The 17,500-nt window shown below is 33.9% G+C and overlaps 2 protein-coding genes across 10 annotated transcripts in view; one reads left to right on the top strand and one right to left on the bottom strand.

Annotated features, from left to right (window-relative positions):
- The window catches only part of LOC125030332 (F-actin-monooxygenase Mical-like), a 207,044-nt gene extending 205,688 nt beyond the window's left edge, over positions 1 to 1,356 (top strand). For all 8 annotated transcript variants that reach the window (XM_047620323.1, XM_047620356.1, XM_047620339.1 and 5 more), the window contains one exon: positions 1 to 1,356. This exon is cut by the window's left edge and continues 773 nt beyond it. The gene's annotated coding sequence lies outside the window, so the exon portion shown is untranslated.
- A 6,806-nt stretch (positions 1,357 to 8,162) lies between these two features.
- LOC125032080 (coiled-coil and C2 domain-containing protein 1-like) overlaps positions 8,163 to 17,500 on the bottom strand; it is a 16,987-nt gene continuing 7,649 nt past the window's right edge. For both annotated transcript variants that reach the window (XM_047623059.1, XM_047623068.1), the window contains exons 7-16: positions 17,201 to 17,370; positions 16,751 to 16,871; positions 16,080 to 16,247; positions 15,421 to 15,617; positions 14,430 to 14,585; positions 13,834 to 14,009; positions 13,422 to 13,542; positions 12,959 to 13,110; positions 12,566 to 12,656; positions 8,163 to 12,449 (exon numbers count right to left, since the gene is read on the bottom strand). In XM_047623059.1, coding sequence (XP_047479015.1) covers positions 12,324 to 12,449; positions 12,566 to 12,656; positions 12,959 to 13,110; positions 13,422 to 13,542; positions 13,834 to 14,009; positions 14,430 to 14,585; positions 15,421 to 15,617; positions 16,080 to 16,247; positions 16,751 to 16,871; positions 17,201 to 17,370 — 1,478 coding nt within the window. In that variant the 3' untranslated portion in view covers positions 8,163 to 12,323. The remainder of the gene's footprint in view (positions 12,450 to 12,565; positions 12,657 to 12,958; positions 13,111 to 13,421; positions 13,543 to 13,833; positions 14,010 to 14,429; positions 14,586 to 15,420; positions 15,618 to 16,079; positions 16,248 to 16,750; positions 16,872 to 17,200; positions 17,371 to 17,500) is intronic.

The raw sequence follows: 17,500 nt of genomic DNA, 5'->3' as shown, positions 1-17,500 counted from the left end.
GAGGGTATGAGAAGTTTTGCTGTTCCTGATGTTGTAGCAGTATCATCTAATAGTGCTTTAAGAAAGGCGTTTATTGCTAGAAAGGTGCAAAGTTGCTGGTGAGAGAAGTACCCTAAAGTGTGAAGAAGCAGACCTGTTTAAATAGTAAATATATTCAGTTTGTACATAGCCCTGTTGCCACATCTGGCTGAGGAATTTTTTTTTTTTTTTTCTAAACTAATATAGCTGATCATTACACTGTATATGTAATTATGAAGGCAATTGGTTGAGTTTTGTTTAAAATGGTGCCTTTTATCATAGGGTCAGCAGCAAATATATGTGTATAATTGTAAACTTAAAGCTGCTTCTGACCTTTGATCATTTGCAGATCCATTTAATTTTATTTGAAAGGCCATATATGATGGTCTGCAGCTGTTTATTGGGTCCATTTTAGATAAACATACACAGGCACAGACACACATATGCTCAGTGAAAATTTGGGATTACTTTCGTTAATTCGTCAACACACCTGTATGGGCAAATAAAAGGGTACTTGATCAGTGTACAGTAGACGGTTTTATTTTTTTTATTTTTTTTTTTTATATATATATGTAGTCTCGACCAAATCCAGAATCTTTACTGGCTTGTTTTATGGTACTGATATTATTCTCAGTGGTGTTCTTACATTATTCTATTTATTTGTTACAAGTAATTGCTCTCTTAATTAATATGTATGTTATACTTGAAATGACTGTAACTGTCATAAAATATATTTTATAAGGGAGCATTTCTTTAGCAACACTACATTGGTATAATTAAAATTGTACTTTTTTCTACTTTGAAGTGTAGCTTTAATTCATGCATTTGTAAATATATCAACTCTGGTATAGAAGAAAATCATATTGCATGAAACCTACTTATTTTAAGGCAGTATGTTATTACTGGAAAAAGAAATGGTTTCTCAGATGAGGAATGAAGTGATTTTATTCTTCTTAAAAAGATAAACTTTTTTCTTTTCTTTTTTTTTATGTGGATAGACAAGATAAATAGGAAAGATCCAGCAGGATAGACAAGAAAGTGTGAGTGTGATATAGCAAGAATGTTGAGTATGCCATCAGCTGATGTTAAATGATGGGAGAGCAAAGGCTTCAATTTATTTCCTTGTATAGAACATTTTCTTATTAGTCTTTGCTTTTATTTAATATTCAGGTCTGTAATGATTCAATTCATAGATATTGTAAATTTGCAATGATTTTATTTATATAACTTTTTTACATATTTCATTGTATCATGTACAGTGCAATGATGTTATAATTGGCTACTGTTTCATACTGTATCATTATTTACCATGGTGCTCTTAGTAAATAAAATCTTTGATTTGTTGTTTCCTAAACCTTCTCTTTGTTAGGACTATTTCAGGAAGTTTTGATCAGGATATTTTTTATTGTCACATTTTTATCCATGTTTATTTATTAGATACTTATAGTAGTTTACTATCAGAAAGTTGCTATTTGTAACTACATTTAAATTAAGTACTCAATTTTGGATAAAACACACCTAAAATCTAATTGGAGTTAAAGATAAATTAAGTATTTTTTCACATTTTTATTGACATACAAAGCTACTTGGAGAAAGTAAAGCTTTCCCGCACTTGTACAATTTTGTGTATAAGTAAAATCAGAAGTAGCGCTTGGCTGAAACTTCCATTTGAGGCAAAATACTGAGATCGATGAGATGCTTGGCCCCAGAACTGTAACACCAACCACACTGCAAACTAGAAAAAACAAAACAAAAAATTAAAAATTGGTTTCGTCTGTACTTATACACCAAAAATTATATAATAAAATAATACAATGAAAATCTTGCTCACATTTAGGTGGTTCAAAAATATTGCTAGCAAGTGCAGAATATATCCAGTCATTTTAAAACCAATAAAACTAAAATAACACCTGAAAATACAGTCACTTACTTTTTTGTTAACACAGATTATTACTCTTGATTTATGGATTTTTATTCCTTGCTATTAGTATTGTTAACATAATGCTAATAATATTATAATCATTATTATGAATAACAGTTTTTTTTTTATAAAGGGGGGGGGGGGGATCAGGTAAGGTAACGTAGGCCTACCCTGTGTACTTGTGAATTGTGTACAAAACAAATATGCATTGAAACTGTTCCTGGTAGCAATCAGTTACAACATATAAATACTAGTGAAAAAAAAAAATAAAAAAAAATTCATAAATAATAAAATTACTGATTGACCTTTAACAAAAATCCCATACTTACAAGGGTTTTTGCAACTGCACGTTTGATTTAGAGGATGTCGCAGGAGGACTTTTCCCTGAAGGGGTTGTTCTTCTGGGAGGAGAAGCCAATTAGGAGGTAGTCTTCCTGTTCATGCTGGAGGATAAACTGCTTGATGTCCTCCACAGCCTCAGACACCGGAGTCCGCTTGATGCTCGCTTCACGGCGCAGCTGCTCCACTATCGAGCTCTGGACTTGCAAGTTGGTCTGCTAAAAATGTCAAGAGAAGATTAGTGTAACATCAAGCAAAAAAAAATAAAAGTTTAATAACAGTAAATTTGCTCTTATTAATCATATGAAATGTAGGAAAAAATTAAACCTGAAAAACTGGACTTGCTTAAAATATCCTGAGATGAGAAGCAAATCCCATCACTATCTCCTTTTTTATCCCCTCTTTTTGTTTTCAAAATCTAATTAAATGGATAAAGGCCCATTCAGGAAAGAAAGATAACTCAACACTCATTCATTTACTATAGAATCAAAACCAAGACTTATTCTGAAATTTTGTTGGGTAGTCTTCAACCTATGTGAGACAAATAAACAAATAAATTTAAATCCTTTGTTTTTCTTCTCTACCACTTCTACATCCATATATAAACATAAAAAACGACCAAGTCACTATATTTTCTTCCAAAAGAGAAAGGTAAAAATATGCACAGAATAGTAACTTTTAAAAGGTGTCACTATGTGAGTACCTCTTGTTGTATGCCTACACCACTTTACTTTACATGCTGAAATTCAGGGAAAATGAACGACCCATTAGAATATCAGTACTGAGAAAAATAAAACTTAGGAAGAATATGCAAATGGTGATAGACAAATAAAATAAAATAAAATTCAAAATCAGAGATGTCTTTGCCTTAAAGAAAATTCCTGGTCAATGATCAAATGTCGAGTTCTCACCTACAAGACTACCACATGTAAATCTTTCGATATCTAGAATGAGGAATATGCAACTGAGAAGTATGATTAGTTTTTGTAATTGTATCTTTTTTTTTTTTCTTTTTTTTCACAAAACTTTCCTAAAAAATCCAGTCCTCCAAATAGCTGAATTCAAATAATCAAATGAAATAAATAAATATTTATATATATATATATATATATATATATATATATATATATATATATATATATATGTAATCTTTAGGATTATTTACTACACTGCACTCCTTTTCTTTTACACAAGAATACCCTTTCTCGTTGATGTGGAGAAACAGGGTAATAACCTTTTTGTTCTGTGACAAATATACACACGAGATATACTACACACACATGCATGTACAGTGACTGTACACACCCCTTCCCCCAGACACACAAGGAAAGAAAGAAAGTGACAAAGAAAGAATTTTCAACTGCTAATTTGTGAAAGGGGAGAATTCTTTTGCTCCAACATAAACACATTTTGACACATTTAGTGCACCCGAGATCAAAATATCTGAGATGAACTGTAGGAAAGAAAGAAAAATCACGGACACGCTCTCGCTCTCTTCCTCCCTCCCTTTTTCAATCACGAAACACAGTAACTGTGGGCAGTCAGTATATAACAGTAATGACCTCGTTGCAAGGAAATACACACATCCAGATTTAAAAAGTGACAGAATTATCAAAATAGTTTGTATCTGAGATAAAATTTCCTATATATACATGTATTTTCAGGCTACTTTCAATCATTTGATAAAATCTATACATCCAAGTAATCAGGCCATATGTAGTACAAGAATGTAAACAAAGTTGCAGCTTCTGCTCTCCAGTGGATGTACCACTATAAGTGCACAAGTATTAACCCAATGCCAACGGGCATGACGTGTACTTATATGCTATGCCCACTGTAAGTTACTTGTTTGATTGATATAGATGGCTACACTTGTACTAAGCCACCAATGAGCCAGTTATGAGTACAGCCTGTCTTGCCCGTTTACCCTTTTCTTTGATTTACAAAAATATTTTACGTTATCATATTTTGCCGTTACTAATGTTAAAAACATTATAATAATCATAATGTTTATAATAAAAATAGCACCAGTGATATTTATAGCACTAGTAAAAAATAAGCTTCCCCCGCCAATTCAAATCCAGTAAGGTCACAAGTTCTACTAATTGACTCCTTTGTGGTTAAGCACTAGCAGAGCCATCTATGGGCAGACATTTCACAATAAAATATAGAAAATAAGCACAGCATTTTCCCCATTTTTTTTTTTTTTTTTCCCCCGGCAGCATTGGGTTAATAAAATGCTAACATACGAGTTTTTATAGAATATCAGCTTCTATTTCCTCAGAAGAAAAATTTAAGAATTTTAAAATTTAAGAAAATATACAAACAAATACTTTCTAAAATAAAATGAAGGTGATATTACAGAAAAACCTGAATCATGGAACCTCTGGGAACCCACTGTATCCCTTTCAACCTCCTTTGGATACCTTTAAATAATTAAAACCTTTTAGAAACATAAAAAATAAATAAAAGGAAAAAAAAGAGAAAAACTGCAGGAAATAAAATATGATTCTAAATTCACCTCGACCTAAAAGGGACCCCAACAGATACCCGTCGACTGCTCACGGCAAATCAGTCATTTTCACCGGCAATAACATCCGCACGGGTAACTCCTGAGACGTGTACTTGTCCTAAAAGAAACCCTTTCTAAAGATACTCCAAATACTCGAGCCATAAAATTAATGATGCTTTACTCTCTCCTGATTCGGACATTTTGCTGCTCGGAATAATGCCTATTAAAACCATTCTGACCGGAGATACAGCATAATTAGCTGAATATTACATTCATAATCTAATTTTATGAAACTTATAACAATATTAAGACACGTAAAAAAAAAAAAAAAAAAAAAATCGATAAAATCAATATCTTTATAATAACATATAATATATTTAAATCGTTATATCGAATGGATTGAGTAAAAAACCCTGATGAAAACGAAGCTATAGCAAGGAGGAAAAGAAAGTCGGAAAAGCTACAGAAGGAAAATATAAACAAGAGATAATTATAACCTTCCCTCCGCCACACCCATACTTCTTTCCCCCTTCATATCGCCCTTTAAATCCCTTCTCCTCTTATTTCCTCCACTCAAACCCCTTCCTCCTACACTCATATTCAAGAAAATGTCCTTCATTGACTCAAAAGACCTCGAAGAGCTTACCATTTTGGCGGAAAATGAGGGAAACGGAGGCGATTGTCGAGAGTTTTGGGTTTTCTGAGGCTGATCAATAATCGACTCTGGGGGATAACGAGCCTTTCTTATTTATTTTTTGTTTTATTTACTGGAGGTTGTGTTAAATTTGTTTAAGTCTTTTTTTTATTCTAGGAAGGTTAGATTATTTTTCGTTGTTCGTTTTATTTTATGTAAATGTTTTTGGTCTAGAGGATAACGGGCACATTCTACTTTCTTTTCTTTTTTTTACATATAAGGTAAGGTGTTTGGTAATTTAGGGGTTGGTTATTTTCGTTATCTTTGTTCTTTGACTTCTCTGTGATTTTATCTTCCTTATACCATTTACTTTTGGATAACTTTAGACACTGAGAAAACAATAATCTTTTTTTTTTCTATATTGGTTTGTACTTTCATAAATTCACAAATCATTATAATTTCTCTCCTTTCTTTTCTCTATTTCAGATTTTAGATTCGCAACTTTTTTATTTTTCTGTTGGTAATCTGAAGCATCAATGAAAAAAAATATATAGCTTTCTTTCTTTTTCTTTTTCTTGCCATTCATTTGTATATATACATATATATATATTTATTTATGTAACATTTATTCTCCATTTTACATTTTTGTATATATTATGAGTTTGTAGTCCATCGAGAAGTTCATATTGCTCAACGGTCAGCATTTCCGGGTCAGTCAGAGTTCCCGGATATGATGAAGGCTAATCTAAACGATATGAATAAAATAAAATAATAACGTTGGAAATGATAGAGAGAGAGAGAGAGAGAGAGAAAAAAAAAAAAAACAGAGGATATCCCATTCTCTGTCGTGAAAGATAAGCCTCGAATTACTCACCTGTGTGTCACCTTTCACTATTTCATTTATACACTTTCTATTCACTCAAAGCACTCGGTTAAGTAGCAAATAAATAATGCTGCATGATTATGCAAGAAAACACGGACCCAAAACTGAAGAAAAGCCATAAGAAAAAAATAATTAAAACACTCACTTGAGACATGACTGAAGTTCACTCGCTCACTAAGACAACTTGTTGGAGTGAAGTTCCTAAGAGAGCTTTTGGAAGAATTATCGTACACTCGTGAAATCCCAATTCCCATTTTACGAAACTACGGAGATGTCTCTTTATATACACGTACTCACTATTTTTTCTACTATATGTACTGGTGTTGAAATAAAAATGGCTCGGGATCTTTATTTTTCCGAGGAATAATTAAAGGAAAATCTCAAATGGAAGTTTAAAAAACCTGAGGCGCACGTGAGACGGTGTAATTTACATACCTTGAGTGTGCGCCTTGAGAGTCCTGAAGAGTCTGAGAATATAAACTCTCAAATTACTCACTTGAGATCAAGTATTATATATACTGATTTATGTCGACTTGGTTGCATAAAATGATATGGCTATATCCGCTATCTTCTATCATAAAGTTATCCCATTTCCGGGTTTATACACTTTATGCAATTCAAGTATTAACTATATAAGTTTCCCGGAATTACCCGGAATTTGGCATATAAGATTTGCACTATAAATGCAACAGATTCAGTATTGCAGCTACGGTCTTAATGATGTTGGATTAGTTTGCATATTAATTACACGTATCTATATATGGATTTTGTTAGCATAAACCGCTGAATTTGCCAAGTCCAAGCGGTCTTTAGCTTCTGATGAGCTAAATCATTCAAGAGAAGGTGACGATGCAGACTTTTGTATATATTACTTTGATACTTAAAATGTATATAAAGTGTGTGTGCGAGCGCCGTGAATTTCATGAAAAAAATATGACGGCCTAAGAATGCCTTCCCCAGGTCTCCCCTTCACCTCTCTTCTCTCTCTCTCTTTCTCTCATTCTCTCATTCTCTCTTTCTCTCTTTCTCGCTTTCTCTCTCTCTCTCTCTCTCTCTATTTTTCTCATATTACTCCATCTCCGGTCGATTTCATAGTGGTTGACCTTGACAGCGTCTATAGCGGGTACAAACACACACACACACACACACGCACACGCACACACACACACACACGCACACACACACACACACACACACGCGCGCACACGCACAAACGCACACACGCACACACACACACAATATATCAACATTTCTAGATTTCACTGAAAAAAGGTATGTTGCCGCATCTCCTGCATGAGAAAGGTCACGGGAAGTGTCGTATTCTGATAAGAAGCCGTGGCTGACATTATCATATGATACCGGATGAGATAAGGCTATCTACATGGCAGGATAAATATCGCATTGTGAATATAAAATGGAAATCATTTTTTTCTCCAAATAACCATTCTTGAAGCTACAATATTTCAGTTTCTTTTTATGATGGCTAATGTTCTTTAATACTAAGTTTTAATCGTGTATGTGTGTGTGTGTGTGTGTCTGTAAACATTTTCATTCAATTATTCAAATAGTTTGTGTGTTATCTGTCATGAAAACAACAATAATGTGTATATTTTTCGAGAGCTGGGTTCAAACAGAGTGCAAGAATCAAAAATACACAACAGAGTAAAAGCAGATTATAATGAACTGTTGTAGTTTCCATATAAAAAGATATTCATGTGTCAAGATAGAAAACAAAATATTCATACTGATTGTGTATTTTCTTCAGTGCAGTTTAGATTCATAGAGGCTGGGATTCCTTAAACCTCATGCTTCATAACATTATATAATCAGTCATGCCAAAAATAAAACAATATTACAAGGTTTCCTGTTTTATTATATCTTATGTATATAATTTCTTTAAACATTTTAAATATATTTTTTCTCCTAAGGAGAATATCAGACAATAATAATTCAAAATCACTAGACTTTACCAGCTTACTACAAAACTTATATCTTGTCACACTTTCAATGACAATTTCTTAGTATAATTCAAGAAAAGAGAATATTTTAGTTACTGATGAAATTTACAAATTACATTCATAAAAAACTCAAGTCTCAAATAACAATAAAATTATTATTTTTTTTATTGAACATTATTAAAATAACCACCAGTGGACACCCCTTTTATACATAAGGTAAGATTTATATAACAAAGAGTACACTGCTTTACTGATGACACCACAAGCTTAACATCATTTATACAACTATTACAAGAATCATCATGACTAAACGGGCATTATGATTTTGGATTATTAATAAAAGATTTCTTGATGCTGAGGTGTAATCTCCACAATTCAAAAATATTGTAGGCACTTTGGGCCAGGTTTTCGAGGGAAAAAAAAAAAAAAAAAAAAAAAAAAAAAAAAAAAAAAGTGTAATAAAAATCCGCTTCATTCTTTGATTTAAATTCGAATTCAAGATAAAATCTTAGATTCCTACATTACTCAATATCAAGTCCTTACTTTACCTAACACCAGCTAATTCCAACCTATGGTATAATCTATGTCTACTATACTTTTTAACTTACAATGAATAGGCAATAATATCACATTTAGTTTGCATTAGATTTGAGTAAGCATACAAAACATATTAGTCAAAATATAATTATTCCCTCCCTTTCTTTAACCCATGGACACCACGATGGCAAGTAAACACATGTCATGTCGCTGTGATTTTAGACTGTTAATATTGTTTACACAAAGATAACTCCACATGAGCTTAGTCACTAAGGAGTCAATTACTAATCTTATTTCACGTGTTTATCCGTTTCCTTGATTTATGGAGAGATAGATTAATATACTTTATTACCTTTATAATAATCATAATGTCAATAATAACAATAACAATATCAGTATCAAATGCATCAGGGAAAAAAATCCAGAAAATTTAAGGAATGGAGAAATCAGGTGAGGTCACAGTATTGAAATTAATTGTATTAGAAAAAAAAAATCATGGAATGGTGAACTCAGGTAAAGTCATGTATGCCATACTAAATGAATCATCGGAGGCTAAGCATTTGTGGAGCTATCTAAATATGAACAAAATGGGTTTATTTGGAAAAAAAAAAGAGAAAGACAGACTAAGATAAAAATACAGACTTATTGACCCCAATACCTAATTAATATATACTAGATTATGACATCATCCCTGAACTTCCTCATAATCATAAATAAAAATCAATTCATATCAATCACTATTCATATGCTAATTTGCTACAAATACGTAAGTTAGATATTGCCTTTTAGGATGGCAGTAGAGATAATAAAAGAATTTGGCTATCTCCATTAACATATGCATATCCTTTATGGTTTAAAGGTTTGTAAAATCAAGATGCTGGAATAAGGAAGATTATCATTTTACATACTTTTAATTATCTATTTTCTTCTACTAAAAAAAAAACAAAAAAACTTCTATTATTAGGTTGAAAATATAGTCTTGAAGAAATCAAATTGTGTGATACAGTGTTTTGTGCCTAAACTGCTGATTAAAATTGCCCTTCATGAGTATTACCACAGAAATAAATCCACACAAAATAAAAATGGCACTAATCATTGGCAGAAACACAAACAAAAACAAAGAACTAAATATTCATAACCTTTACATTCTATTATGCATATGTGGAATAATCACTTGGAACATAGTAATTGCAACTTACTTCCTCATTCCATAACAGTGTTACAGATAAAGCAAAGCATGGCAAGATTCTGAACCTAAAGCCATCGTCACAAGTGGTAACTAAGTGTGGAAATCAGTTGCCACAACTCTGAGCAAGACTTTGTTCTAAATGAGGGCTTCGATATATGTCAATGGCAGTCTCTAATACACAAGTTAGGGCACTATTTCAAATGGGAGCTTTTATACAGTGCTACTAGTTATGTAAATGACCATCAGGACCAGGGTTTATAAAGAACCTCTATCTCCTCACTAGATGTTATTTTCTTGACTGAGTTGTAGTGACAGAGTTGTCTGTATAGTAAACATGCAGCTGCCTGTATAGACAACTGATTACTGTAAATATCCTCTCATGTGAAAGTAGCCTGAGGAACCATCTTGGCTAAGACCTAACAGGAACAGATGGCTTCAGAGGGTTTTCAGAATGTTCAAAGCTCTTAACCCCATTCCTCAAATCCACTGAGCAAATCGATGGAACATTAATATTAGTTTATTGAATACCTATGGCAGTTTTTGAAAAAATAACTAAGAGAACAGACCAAAAGAAAGAAAAAGAAAGAAAGAAGATAAAAGAAATAATTCAAGAACTGAGGTAACTAAAGAGAACAAAAGGTAGATAATAAAGAACTGCTAAAAGTAAAAATGGAAATTTCATCCAAAATGCACTGTATCCCATGACTAAATATTGGGGATGCATGTTCCTCTGCCATAAGACTATAACTGGCTTATGATGAAGACTGTATTTTATCCATACAAATTTTTGGATCTTAAGTGAACACTGTAGAATACATGTTCACTTTCTAATTACAACAAAAACAATATTTCTAAATCCTGGATGAACAAATGCAATTCAATAAAACAGTGCAAGGTATAGTCAAAGAAAACATCTTTTGGTCTGCTTTACTGCAAATAAAATATTGAATGCCTTATTTCATGGCATAAATATTTGTTTTTCATGAATATGATTATCTTTTTATGAAAATACTTATCCTATAGTAAACACACTCCTACTGAATTTCCTGATTGTGTACCAAAGAAAAGCAATAGGTTTTAAAAACATTATTGGTAAATTCTATGAACATTCTATTTACAACTTGGCCCAAGCACATGATTTACATGTTGTGGTTATTTTATCTGGTTAACTTTAAATGCATATTTTCTTCTCTTGTCATAATCACGTGGACATCACACAGATATGATACTTCAAAGAAAACAAGAACAAACAAAAAATGGAGCAAATCCTATCTCAAGAAACAAACAAAAAACAAAGCAATTCCTATCTCAAAAAGCCAATGTTAGCAAAGAAATTTTTCCTTACTTTTGCAGGACATTGAAGGCAGTTGCAATTAAAGGCAACAAATCTTAATAAGGCCATATCACAGTAGCACTTTTTCCCCATCAATTTTTGTACTTCCATATAAACTTAGTGTATGCAAATGGTCCTACCATATCAGACTAGCACAGAATCACCCTCTCAAGTAAACAAACACATTGTCCATGCAAACAAATTTAAAGTAGCTATGCAAGGAGTACATTCAAACAAAAAACTACTCAGACAGCCAGGTTCTCTAAATATCATGAAGCAGAGCAAACCATTTTTCAAGGCAGCATGTAATGTTTGCAAATGGGTCTGGGAATCACAAAGGCATTTTCATTTTGTAAAGGAATCTACTGTATTGTAAAGACAAACATTCTGAAGTATAAAATTAGGTTTACATGAACTTCTATGTTATCTATAAAAAAGGAGAAGAAAAATAAAAAGTGGTATTGATTCTCCATATCACAAGAGATCAAGAGAAATTTGACAAAACAAAGATGGTTGATTCTGTCTTTAAATTGAAACCATTCCGAATGCATCAACATAAAAATTGACAGAAAAAGTGCTACTGTAACAGGGCCTCTCGCGTGACAAACTAAATCATACGCAGCTAAGATAATGTGTGTTGAGACAGTGGCTTTGACAGGATAGATTTATTTGTGAATAACACTGTTACCAATTATAAAGCTTGACTAAAAAAATGCACTGGGGGAACTATAATGCAGATTAAAAATAATCTGCTTGAGAAATAAGCTTTGAGTTACATTGTTCCTTGGGAGAAATATTTAATGTTTGTTTACCTATAAAACTGTACAAAGAAATGGCAATAAGTGTCATATAAAACTAACTTTGGTAAAATCCTTGCTAAAACAATTCAAAGCTAGATATATTTTACCTGTTTGGAGGAAAGAGAGCAATTTTAAAATGCCTATCAACTTCATGGAGAAAAAAACATTGCAAAAGTGTTCCATTAACCTAATGTTTCTCTCAAAATCCATCAATGACCAACCATTTCTCAGTAACCTTTTCGAGCTGTTTCGCTACAATAGGATTCCTAACACGGACTTTTACCTCTAGCTTCCCACCAACCATACGTTTCTTCTCATCAGTCAACTGTGAAAGAAATGAATCAAAAATCAGTTTAGTGGATGAAAATATTTTTTATTACAGTCATGTTATTTAACAAAAATTTATTTAATTTTGAATAGTGTATGAAAAAGAGTACTTACATCATAAGACTCATGTATGGTGCACTTTGTTTCCAAGTCTACCAGAGGTATTTTCACCAGGCCTAACATCGTATCACGGTGGAACCAACCACTGGAAATAATTATCAAATGATCAATCAGAATGCTACAGTTACAGATGAAAATTTACAAATCATTCTTTCCATACTTATCAGTACTTTCCAATATATACTTGAAGTTGAGTAACTCTTTCCCTACATGGTTTCAAGAATTCTCCTCTCTTCATAGAAAAAAAACCTTTACTACAAGATACTTTAACAAGCACTTTCATGAAGATAAACAAATAACAAGCCAAGAAAAAGAGGACTATTTCATTTATCAACTCTAATGTAAAATGATTCTTTTATTAATCATAAGGTCACATACACCACTTACCCCTTAGCCCACACCTGGACCTTGAGAGCATGCCTCTTGAACACACGGGCAAGGGCCCTTGCCTTGCGGTCGATACTAAAGACTACCTTGTGGTTGTATTCTGGATTGTTTGTGTCCTTTACCACATTGGAACGATCTTGGGGAGGGTTGTCCTAAAAATAGTTTTTCATTAGTTTTACAGAGAACTAAACTCATCAGTGAATGTATGGGAATATACCCTCTTATGCACAAGAGTATTGTCCAGGAACAAGTTAGTCCCACAATGTTAATTCATTTTGCAAAGGAAATCTCTGGTCAACATGTAATAACTCCTAGTCTGAACAAACTACTATAATTATCCTTTTCTGGTTAGTGTTAGACATTGTTTTCTAACAACACAGGATAAAAAAAAAGAAAAGAAAAAAATATCATATATAAACAACTGTATAAACATATATCGTAAAAGATTTATACCAATACTTACAGATGGATATGGGAACTCTAGCTTTACATATGTATCTACATCCTTGGGGTTTTGGACATTAAAGTTGACTCCCCTCAGCACACAAGCCTCACAATCGGAATCATTCAAGTCCGTGTTACATCTGTGGAGAAAAAAATTATTATTTTGAAAGTACAAAAAAGTATGGCATAAAAGCAAATACAGTATTGAAAGAAGTATATTATCAACATGGTGACGGCTTGACAATACATATGGATGCATAATAACATCTAAGAAATTAATTAACAAAAAACATCATCATCCTACATGCTACAGATATCAAATACATTAATTATTGACTCAAACTGATATAAAGGCACCTTCTTTACAAAACTAATAAAAATCCACTAAGTTCATTCCTAGTCATGTGGTAATGTGTGATGTTGACACTTACTGCACTATAGTAAAGGACCTATTTTCGTAATGGAAACGTGGTATTGTGTCTCCTCTCTTACATGCCGCTCTCACTGCATCTAAATCCTTTTTGGTGTGAAGTATCAACTGCTCAAATCTATTTGCACTTGCAACGTCTCCTGTTGCTTTGAAATGTTCACGGGTCTGAGCACACATCTGCAAAAGAACAAATACATGAATCATATCTACAGCAAGCTACTTGGATAGATTCAGACACCCGGAGTTTCAATATCAGTAATACAATCCTGTTTCATGTTACTTTACACTGAGAATGCAACGAGATTGCCTCTCTATACATTTTAAAACAATACAGTCAAATAGTAAACATGCTAATTACGATCTGATGCAAATACATAAACAACAAAACAAAACAAAACAAAAAACTAATTCATAAAAAAAAAATCATCATCAGTAATATTGACAACAAATAAAAAATAACAGAACTTATAGAAACAACAGAAAATATCAATGGAAAAAAAAAAATTAAGAATAACAAAAATAATAATAAAGAACCAAAAACAGTCAACTTGCCAATGTTAAGAATAAGAAAGAAAGAAGGAGAAAAAATTGCCTTACTTTTATCTGAGCAATAAGATCCTCTTCGAGCTTGGCATAAGTTAGCGCTGCATCTCCACTGACGCTGGCTGGAGCAACGACGCAATCTTCTGCATCCACCAGTTCGAAGTCTATATTGCTAGTTGCAGAAATCTGCTCTTGAGGTGGAACTGGCACCTGTGAAGATGGTTGAAAATATGTAGTGATGAAAGAGATAATAAAATTTTTTCCTAGATGTAGATTATATATTTGGGGAGGAAAGAGTAGAGGTGATAGAGTAAAGGAGGGAGAAGTGGAGGAGTAGGAAGAGGAGAAGGAGGGGGGAGAGAAAGAGTAGGAAGTGGAGGAGGAGGAGGAGGAGGAGGAGGAAGCAAAGGAAGTGGAGGAGGAGGGAGTAGAAAAAGAGGATGTGGAGGATGTGGAGGATGAGAGGAGGGGGAGGAGAAGGAGGAAGAGGAAGAGGAGGAGGAGGAGGAAGAAGAGTAGGAAAAAAGGAGAAGAAGAAGGAGGAGGAGGGAGGAGGAGGAGGAGGAGGAGGAGGAGGAGGAGGAGGAGGAGGAGGGAGGAGGAGGAGGAGGAGGGGAAGAAGAAGAAGAAGAAGAAGAAGAAGAAGAAGAAGAAGAGGGGGAGGACAAAACAGAGTGAGAAGGAGGGAAAACAACAAGAATTAGGTTGAGGGAGAAAAGGAGCCGGAGGAGGATGATAAGGAGGAGGAGGAACAGAAAAGGAGTGAGAGAAGGGGAAGGAGGGGGGAGAAGAGGAGGACGAGAAAGAGGAGGGTCGAGAAATAGGAGGGTCAAGGAGGAGGAGGATAACAAGATGGAGGATTAAATATAGATGCAGAAAAGAAGAAGAAGAAGAAGAAGAAACAGAATGAACAGTTAGAAGAAACAAAGAAAGAAATAATGGGAGCAAAGAAAAGAAACATGGGAAGAAAATAACTAACCGATTCAAGAAGCCACACACACACACACACACACACACACACACACACACACACACACACACTTACAGTGTTCATATCAATAGGCAGACCGCTTCGAGTAGCCTCAATAAGCTGGTTGAAGCCCTTGCTCATCCGAAGGTATTCCTTGGCTTGCTCAATCTCTCCACGTTTCTTCGCTTCCAGGGCAGCTTGCTTGAACTGATTCTGTCTCTTAATGAGGAAAGCCAATTGCTTTTCTACGCGAGACTGAGGTGCCTTGCGGACTGGAAGAAAATCAGGGTATTTCCATTGAATAACTGTTATCTTTGATACAATAAAACAAGGTAATTTTTTTTAGGAAAATCTAGCAAAGATGAGCACACAAAGGGCAATTTTATAGCTTTTAGGGTGCACGAGACCCATCTCAGTGACTGGGACTCATGAAATCATAATGAATCACCTGGTGTGTCTGATTATTCACCAAAATGTGATAGTTCATTATCCATCACCAATGGATTAATGTCAGTAAAAATGTTTGGAATGACAGTCTGAAAGTTTTCAATGCACAGAGTATTTTGTTCCTTTATATATTCTAACACAGTAGATTACAGAAATTTAGATGTGCACATAGGAATATAACAGTTTGCGTTCTCTCTCTATAATATATATGTACCTCTAAATAGAGAAAGTTAGAATGAGCAAGACCATACACAAAGCAGGATATTTAAATCATTAGTTCAACAAACCATTTGGTGTTGGTGCTGTCTTTTTACTCTCCTCAGCAGCTTGAGCAGCATCTGGTCTTGGCTGTTTAGCGGCTGGAGGTCCACCTGTGCTAGGATCTGCCTGAGGTGCAGCTGTTTCAGATGCAGCAGGTGGTGGCTTGCTGTCACCAACTGGGATAGGAGGGAAGCCTGTAAAAAAAAAGTGATAATTAGCAATTCATAAAAAGTGGCTTTAGTCATAATGATATTCTTACTGATATATTTTCTAGTAGTTTCTAGATTTTTGGCAAAAGCAAACTTTTCTGCAGCCACTTGCTTTTAAATCTCATTAAAACCTATAAAAGATATTTCGCAACATATCTCTTGAATATTCCCATGCACGCACGCACGCACGCACACACAAACACACACACACACACACACACACACACACACACACACACACACACACACACACACACACACACAAAAAAAAAAAAAAAAAAAAAAAAAAAAAAAAAAAAAAATATATATATATATATATATATATATATATATATATATATATATATATATATATATATATATATATATATATATATATATATATATTGCCCTAGCTTTCATGCCATAAAACCCGGTAACAAATACAAAGACGAAGATCAGAGGAGGGGTGTGGGGAGAGCAGAGGAGGAGAGAGGAGAACATCTTACCAGGAGGACAAGGCAGCTCATCAAATGGCACAGGTTTGCCAGCTTTGTGACACTTAATTGCATCCTGAAACTGCTTCATGATGCGCTGGTTCATGCGTTCCTTGCGGGCATTTCCTTCATTCTAGAAAAGAAATGGTGTAACATGCATATGGTTGCTTACCATAGTGTAGGTAATTATTCATGAAGTTACTGTTCATGGTTATGGTAGTTAGTTAAAGACAAAATGCATTTACCATTCATACTAGTTTATATATATCATGAAAAGTACATTCTCATCCCATTTAAATAGTTATATGAATGAAAATGAGAAAATGAGAAGAGAAACAAAGAGGAGACAGAGAAAATTAGTAATTAATTCCTAATCTACAATTAAGATATGGTTCATCACAATCTAATAAAAAAGATCCACATAACTGAAATTGGCATCACACACACACACACACACCATACCTTTGCCTTGTCTCGTTGTTCAGCATACTTTGCTAATCGTTGTTCCAAAGCCTCCAAGACAGTTGTTGGAGCTGCAGGACCATCAGGGGCACTAGCAGGGGCACTAGCAGGGGCAGCATCAACAGGTTCAGTGGCAGGGGCATTATCCTGAGTCACTGGTTGTGTTGACACTGTTGAGGAGAATATTTAGTTTAACCCAATGTCTCTGGGAAAATGTGTTCACTGTACTATTGTTTTGTGAAATGTTTCAGGCTCTGCAAGTGCTTAGCCACAAAGGAATCAATTAGGAAATAATGTGAC

Source organism: Penaeus chinensis, chromosome 2 (assembly GCF_019202785.1).
Source record: "Penaeus chinensis breed Huanghai No. 1 chromosome 2, ASM1920278v2, whole genome shotgun sequence".
Lineage (NCBI taxonomy): Eukaryota > Metazoa > Arthropoda > Malacostraca > Decapoda > Penaeidae > Penaeus > Penaeus chinensis.
Note: the sequence above shows the minus strand (reverse complement) of the source record. Positions and strands in the feature narration are given on the sequence as shown.